Source organism: Prunus dulcis, chromosome 1 (genome assembly GCF_902201215.1).
Source record: "Prunus dulcis chromosome 1, ALMONDv2, whole genome shotgun sequence".
Taxonomy (NCBI): Eukaryota; Viridiplantae; Streptophyta; class Magnoliopsida; order Rosales; family Rosaceae; genus Prunus; species Prunus dulcis.
Window position 1 is genome coordinate 7728483 of NC_047650.1, and position 8668 is coordinate 7737150.

Below are 8668 nucleotides of genomic sequence, written 5' to 3' on the forward strand. Positions count from 1 at the left end.
ACTTGACTAATTCAATCACTCACTTGTCTAACTAGTGTTGGTCCCGGTCATTCTTAGTTGATCGTGTCAAGTGTCAGGTCAACCGTTTGACCTTTAACCTTTGACTTTTGACTTTGACCAAGTCACAAAATCATTCATTCTCTTCATAATTTCTCAATCGATTCCATTTCAGTGTGTGATCTTATAGGTTCTAATTAGCGAGGCAATGGGTATGAATGATTCACTCTGAATCAAGTGTGAATTGTATCCCTCCATACAATTCTCCCTATTGGCGAAGGCTAATTATAATTAGTCCTACAAGGCTTCCACAAACCATGAGTGACACCTAGCAGTATGTCATGACTACCCAATCTAAAAAGAATTCATTTAGAGAACCTAGTCAGTTTGTGATTACAATGCAATTCAATCCTTCTCTAATTCAATACTCTATGTCATATTCTCGGGATATGGTAAACTTGTATCAAAATCCCTAATATGACATCTCTAGATTATATGATTCAATTTGATGAAATTGCAAACGTTCTTGTTTCAATTTCCATCCAATACTTTGGTCAAAGATTCACGAATCATATTTTGTTGTACATTCACCTGTCTCTACGTACACGCTAAGAATCCTGAGGAACACCTTTAAGTCACATCATTTTGATACGACCGTATAGTGCTCTCAAAGAGAAACAACATATACACAAGACAACTGTGATGTCTCAGGTCTAAGAATTAATTTGCATTATCACAACTTAGAATTCTTTGTTTGACACTTGTGAGTAAGACTTCCATACAAGAATTTTATAGTTGATAGCGTTTAGTGGATTCCATCTTCTATAGAGCACCTACACATCCGTCTCAGTGTCTCTACACGAATGACTTGAGACTAGTCATCCTCCTAATTGAGCAGACATAATGTGTACTAGTCTTTGTGGGTCACCATTGTCCAATTGGTCATCTTATAACCAAGAACATTTTAGGATACGATGTTTATATGTATGGAAAAGTCTCGTGCATTAAACTTTTTTAGACCACTTTCCATTTATATCTTAATCTATGGACTTGTTACTTTGTGTGTGTTATGTATCTAAAGCAACGTTCTTGCCCTTTTGATTATTATATATTATTTCCTTATAATTATCCATTTTATATTTGCTTCTAGGGCATATGTCTAACAGTAATTTAGCTCGTGACACGAAGAATCACATTTTCAAGCTCAGAAAGTCATTATATGCATTAAAACAATCTCCCAGAGCGTGGTTTGGCAGATTTACTAAATCTATGAAGAATTTTGGATATAAACAGAGTAATTCAGATCACATCCTGTTTGTGAAGCGTGATGGAAGAAGACTTACTGCATTGATTGTTTATGTAGATGATATAGTCGTAACTGGAAACGACACCAAAGAGCAATTGAAGCTGCAAACGTATTTGTCTCAGGAATTTGAGATGAAGGATTTAGGTGATCTGAAGTATTTTCTAAGAATTGAGGTAGTAAGGTCAAAAATTGGTATATTTATGTCTCAAAGGAAGTATGTAATGGATTTACTCACTGAAACAGGAATGCTTGGGTGTAAGCCGGCTGACACACTTATTGAGATAAATCACAAGTTGTGTGAAGACATAGACCAAGAACCAACCAATAAAGAACAGTACCAACGCCTTGTTGGAAGGTTGATATACCTGACACACACAAGACCAGATATTGCGTAGTGAGTGTGGTTAGTCAGTTTATGCATTCACCCAATGTTTCTCATAGGAATGCAATTGATCGGATCTTAAGATACTTAAAGTTAGCTCCTAGAAAATGATTAATGTTCTCAAAAAATGGAGGTCTAGAAGTTGTTGGATATACATATGCTGATTGGGCGTGGGAGATAACCTAGTCACTTAGCAGAGTAAAAAACAAAATGTGGTTTCTCGGTCTACTGCAGAAGCAGAGTATCGAGGAATGGCTCACGAAGTTTGTGAATTATTATGGATTAGAAGACTTTTGACAGAATTGGGCTTCAAGCCAAAAAAACCAATGGAGTTGCATTGTGAAAACAAGTCAGCTATCGATATTGCCCATAATCCAGTTCAACATGATTGAACCAAACATGTTGAGGTGGATAGACATTTCATCAAAGAAAAAATTGAGAATAAGATCATCCACTTACCATTCGTAAAATCAAAAGATCAATTGGCAGATGTCAAAACAAAAACTATTTGTGGAAGAGTATTTCATGACTCACTTACCAAGTTGGGCATTGGTGACATATATGCACCAACTTAAGTTGGAGTGTTGACATGAGTCTCCTAATTAATCAAGGAGATTTATTTCATTGATTAATTAAGGGATTTACTTTCTTATTTTATATAGTTGACAAATCATTGTATAATTAGAAGATACTATCCTAATTGATCATTGTAGCTATTTTCTTGTAACGCACTCATGTAAACTCCTATATATACCTCATTATGGAGAAGAATAAAACTTAACATAAAATATTCAAACCATATTCATATTTTAGCAATGACCATATGTAAATCGATTCAGGCACATCAACCAAGTAAAATTAGAGAGTTCTCTCATACACTTAACCCTTTTATTTTTGTCTGATATAAGTTTGTGAGACATGCTTCATGCTTCATGCTTCATGTCCATAAAAACACAAGAGAAAAGATTGAGATGTTCGACATGCTTCATGTCCTGTATGTGATATATATATCAAGAAAATAAGTTTTTTTTTATATCAAGATCTGATTTAATTTTTTTCCATCAATAAAGGTATGCTTATATACTATGTAACTTATAATCCTAAGTTCTACAATTATGATAATGGGTTAGTTTATGTAATCTTGTCTTATAGATCTTGGCAAAAACAAAGAAAACAAAACAAAGGTCATATGAATCTTGTCAAAGATTTGAAAGAAAAAAAAAATAGTCTGATAAACATAGTATATCTTAGTCAGACTATTTATCTGAAACAACACCAAACACCTTATAATTTTATGAATAAACAGTCAGTCCTCTACGAAACAAATTAATACTATCCCACATAAATTAGTCAATACAATCCGACGTACCAAACGAGCCTGTTAGTTTGTTGCCCTCTTGGGATTGGTGCTTTAAATGTCTTGTTGACGTTTTTAATTGTACCGTTGAAATTTATCTAATGAAATTTATCTTTGATATATATATTTTTTAAGTACTAATTGCTAGTTGGTAAAATAAGTGCTAATTGCTAATTGGAATATACATGGTTAGATACACATGCAATTAATTTCTCAAAAAGTATAAAACTATTACTTTTGCACATGAGGTCCTAAGTTTGATTCATATTCCCCAATATATTTTGTATTTTAAAAAAAATAGCCAATTTTAAGATAATTAACTAAATTAAAAATATTCCTCCATGGTTAGGTAAAAACATCATTTTTTTTTTTTCACAGAAACACTACAGATAACATGTTCATAGTCAAATTCATGTTAAAAATTCAAAATATTCAAATTCTGATCATAATCAAGCACATAGAATCCAAACTATTGTATTTTTATTTGAAAAGAGAAAGACAATTCATACATCAAATTTAAAAATAAAAAACAAAACCAAACAATTAAAAAAATGGGTTCCTCGTGGGTTAATCTAAGAGACTAGAATCCCATAACAATGAAGATAATGAAAATTCATTTATGAACATTGTTGTAAAAATAAATAAAGAGCTATGAAACTCAAGTCTTGTGCTATAGTTTCGCCCTTTCTTGCATCCCGAAGAGTCTCTCATGGCCATTGTCTTACTCTTCCTTTCAAATTTAGGTCTCACTTGCCAACCACCGAAGAAAGAACCAAGAAAATCTAAGAAAAAAATTGATAAAAATAGACAAACATTATAGAGAAATCCCAATTGTTAGTCACAGAAGAAAAAAAAAAAAAAAAAAAAAACCAATCACATCAAACAAAAATTGTTCAAGATGTGTTAGTTACAAAATGATACGAATGAATTGTAAGATATAACTACACAAATAAATCAATAACGTCAGAGAGGAATTCACCAGAGGATGACATGATCAAACATTACTTCAAGACGATCTTTTACTCTCTCCAATTTCTTAAAGGTTCAAGCTGATCAATAGGGCTTTAGCAATATTTAAACGTGTTGTGAGAGAAGGAATCATTCCTTTATAGATACACTTTCTATAATATCCCACCTAGACCTTACTAATAAAACAATATATGTTACGTGTGATTAAACTATAGCTGTCAAATGGGTCGGGCTTGCCCAACACAGCACAAAAGTATGGGTCGTGTCGGGATTAGAAAATAAACCCAATGGACCGTGCCAGCCCGCAACCCGACATTTACCATCTATATATATGGACTTTGATTTGGAGGCTTCTTCTTACAACATGTAAGATCCCACATCAACCAACGGAGAGGGGGTGATGTGCCTTATATGTGCACACCCGCATCCATCTAGCACGAGGCCTTTTGGGAGCTCACTGGCTTCGGAGTCGTAGGAACTCCGAAGTTAAGCGAGTTGGGGGCTAGAGCAATCCCAGGATGGGTGACCCACTGGGAAGTTGCTCGTGAGCTCCCAGAAACAAAACCGTGAGGGCAGAGAGGGGGCCCAAAGCGGACAATATCGTGCTACGGCGGAGCCGATCCCGGGATGTGACAATTTGGTATCAGAGCCACTCTGCCGTGTGGTGCGAGTGTGCCGACGAGGACGTCGGGCCCTTAAGGGGGGTGGATTGTAAGATCCCACATCAACCAACGGAGAGGGGGTGATGTGCCTTATATGTGCACACCCGCATCCATCTAGCACGAGGCCTTTTGGGAGCTCACTGGCTTCGGAGTCGTAGGAACTCTGAAGTTAAGCGAGTTGGGGGCTAGAGCAATCCCAGGATGGGTGACCCACTGGGAAGTTGGTCGTGAGCTCCTAGAAACAAAACCGTGCGGGCAGAGAGGGGGGCCCAAAGCGGACAATATCGTGCTACGGCGGAGCTGATCCCGGGGTGTGACACAACAAATCATAAATTTTCATATAAATAAATACTACAATAAATCCTCAATTTTTAGTCCCTATTAAATCCTCAATAAATCCACAATTTTTGGTCTCATATTACGTATAAGAAAGGTATGAACATAGTGTGTGTGTATATATATATATATATATATATTTATTTATTTTTTTTTTTTTGAGTATAAATTTAATATGCTAACATGAGTTTTAAAAAATAAAAAGAAATTCAAGTTAAATGGCCCGAGCACGGCCCTCCAAATCCAGATGACGCTAGCAAACTCTAAATTCAAATGGTGCCAAATGAAACCGATTGAGCCTTTTCCCACAATTTCTTCTTCCTATAATATTTTTTTTTTCCTTTTCTCTTATTTTCTTTCGCTTCGTTTCTCCTTTTTTTATTATGCGTTTCTCTTTTTTCTCTCACATATGTTATAAAGTCCAACTTGGTGCGATATGACCCTCACTACTGAAATTTCCTGCATACATAAGGTAAATTTAGCTCATGAAATTTTGAAATCCTGAATTCGTCCCTACGTAAATAGGCTTCCATTGATTTATTTGTGCTCATACTGAGATCTTGAGCCTTCTGTGGCTTCAGTCTTCGAGTGCAGGTTGTCATCAGATTATTGATTCCGGGAGACTCTAATCAAAGTCTGGCAAAAACAAGGTTTCAAGGCTTTCTAATAGGGACTAAAAACACATGGTGATAGTCATTCTTCTGTCCATATCCAATTGTTCTGGCCATTATCTTTTTTGTTATTTTTTGTTTATTTATTTCTAGTATTTGTTATAGAGAAATTCAAATACCCTATTTGTCTTAAGGCATTTATAAAAATAAAAATTTTAAAAAAAACTTTTGTTGGGCCAGTTCCTCTCCCAGTTCACAGCCTTTCGATTGAAGTCAATTTCCTAGTGTACAAATTATTGTTATTTCAGTTTATTTCATCTCATTCTCTTAGGGTTTTTCACCATTAATAGCAGCATCCTCATAAGTAACACAATCTTCCGGCACCAAAGACAACTTTCGAATCTTTTGAATGTTTTTTTTTCTGTGATGCACTAATCCTATTTAGTAGGGGTGGTTGCGGTTCGATTACTGCAACTTTTCAATGAAATCATGAACTGGCCGACATATTGTGGTATAATAAAAAGACGAACTATGAACCGATATATCACAATATGTCAATATATTGATGTCGGTATAGGAAACAACATAACATTACATAACTTTCTATCAACAAAGAAAAAAAGTTTGCTCATGCTCAAAAATACTACTAAAATAAGCATAACTTTCTATTATTGGCAATAATTATTTAACTCATATACGGCGAGAATGAACTTTATTATTAAAAATAAACCAATACAATCCATTATCCTGCTAATGCACAATTAATCAACTAAATAGTTGATTGCAAGTTAGAGATTATCTCGACTAACCCACTAATAACAATCTAACAAAATTACCAAGACAACCGATCGATGAGTTTGCAATACTAATTGAAACCTAGGTTTCTACTAGATAAAAGTTTAATTATTTACTAATTAAGTTATATTAATTGACTAAATATTCAAATGATATTTCTTCAAGGCTGAGATTTATAAAATTAAAAAAAAAACAATATAGGGAACTTCAAGAGATTGGCGGAGATTACACTTCATTAGTAATACATTCAAAGCCTAGGTGAGTCCCACTTTGAGGAAGAAGATGAGAGAGAGAGAGAGAGAGAGAGAGAGAGAGAGAGAATAAAAAGAAAAAGAAGAAGAAGAAAAGAAGAACGGAGAAAGATTCATCTAAATAATGAAGTCCTAACCTCTGTTAGTTAATATAAAATAATTATAAGTATTTATTTTAATAATTAATTAAATTATAGTGCGGTTTGTGGTATATAGCGTTATTTGGTCGGTTCTATAAATCGCATGTTATGGTCGGGTTTCGTGATAAATATGTTTTAGATGCGGTAAAACCTCGGTCGGTATTTGCAGTTTTTCAATCTAAAATGGCAGCCCTACTATTTAGTATAAAAATAAAATAAAAATCTTAGTTGCTAATCATACATCTTTGAGTAAACCAATTTCGAGAGGTATGGTTATGGGTATTTTTATTTTATTATTTTATATATATATAAAATAAGAGTTCATTCATAAAACCAAAGGGCATACAAAGACCGGCACAAGTACAGTGGCCTCGTTCAAACCTTTTTAGGAAAACCACATGGGACAAACTTCAAGGTATGAAAAAATACCACACATATTATAGACTAACAAGAGAATCAGACACATGTCACTTTGTACCTTTACAAAGAACTTGAAATAAACAAACAAAACAAAGCACAACTCCAAGCCCTGCAAAGAACAACCACCACAACGTAATACTGTCAAAGAAAAACTCTTATGCACGCATAGTTTGCTATACAGAACAATGTGTCGTGAGTGTCAGCACATGGCCAGCAGAAGTACCAAATACCAACTCCTTAATTCTTGATCAAGACCCCTATCAAACAGGCAAGAGGGTCAAGATTTGACTCTTAGCTTGACGAACTTCCAACAAAAGAGCATCATAATAGAAACGTTTCTCGGATGCCAAGCCACAATAGTTCCAGCATACCCATCAGTGAGAATTAGGAGACCCCTCAAGGTTGGCCTCTGACACTTTATTAGCAAACTCGTCAATGTAGACAAATTTCTCAAAAACAGTAAAGGTTTGACCACCACCCGAATCCCAGATCCCATCACAAAAGAACCCGAGAAAAGTGCAACCAACAGCCCTAGCAGCCTAAAACAAGCCCGTCCAAAATACCACGACAAAGACATCCCTTAGAATCACCAATGAGCACCCAAAAGGCATACACAAAGACAGTCGAACTGACGGAGACCACAGTGATTATGCAAAAGTAGAAGCCCTAATTGCGAACCTCAATACGACTGATCGATCAGCCTCTCCTTGCAGCCAAAAGAACACGACGACTCACGAAGGACCACTGTGACAACGTAAGGGCAGAAGCCCTAATCGCAAACCTCAAAATGACTGAACGACCAACCTTGCCTCGCAGCTAAGAGGCCATAATGATGCACAAAGAAAACTACCGTGGGGGATTTGAAAGAGAGGCAGGAAACGAGACCAACACAACTAGAAACAGTGCGATGAAGAATGGTGGCGCTTGGATGTGCAAAAGAAACAAACCCTAAAATATTGCCTCCTCGCTAGCGAGAAAGCAACCCCAAATTGTCTTTGAGTGAATGTTGAAAAAATAAAATTGGGTATTGTTATATTAGGACTAGTACTAGTATGTGTTTAATCCCTCAAGTTAAACTAAGGCCATGTTTGGCATTCTTTACTATGCTTCATCGGACTGGATTGGGTTAAATAGTACTTGAAACCCATGTTTGGTAAAGAAGAGAATTAACTTAAATGGGATTGTATAGTCTAATGGGGAAAAAAAACATTGGACTCGCTTGTCTAATACAATGAGACTGAAACGTGGTTCGCAAAATAACGAGGGTACTATTTTGAACACACGAGTCCTGCTGGATACCACCACCACTATCAAACACACAAGCCTGGCCACCACCACCAGAAGTCCACGACCGTTTGACAACCATCATCAAACCCAAAACCAGTCACTACAAACCCACTTTTGGGTTGATGATTCGATTAGGTCTACCCCCAGTCTAGTCG

General features: G+C 35.8%; 1 protein-coding gene across 1 annotated transcript; it reads left to right on the forward strand.

Moving 5' to 3' along the window:
• Positions 1–1266: 1266 nt before the first annotated feature.
• On the forward strand, positions 1267–1698 carry LOC117634220 (uncharacterized mitochondrial protein AtMg00810-like). Its single transcript, XM_034368235.1, has one exon. It carries the CDS (start codon positions 1267–1269, stop codon positions 1696–1698), a length of 432 nt encoding a protein of 143 aa, XP_034224126.1.
• Positions 1699–8668: the final 6970 nt, after the last annotated feature.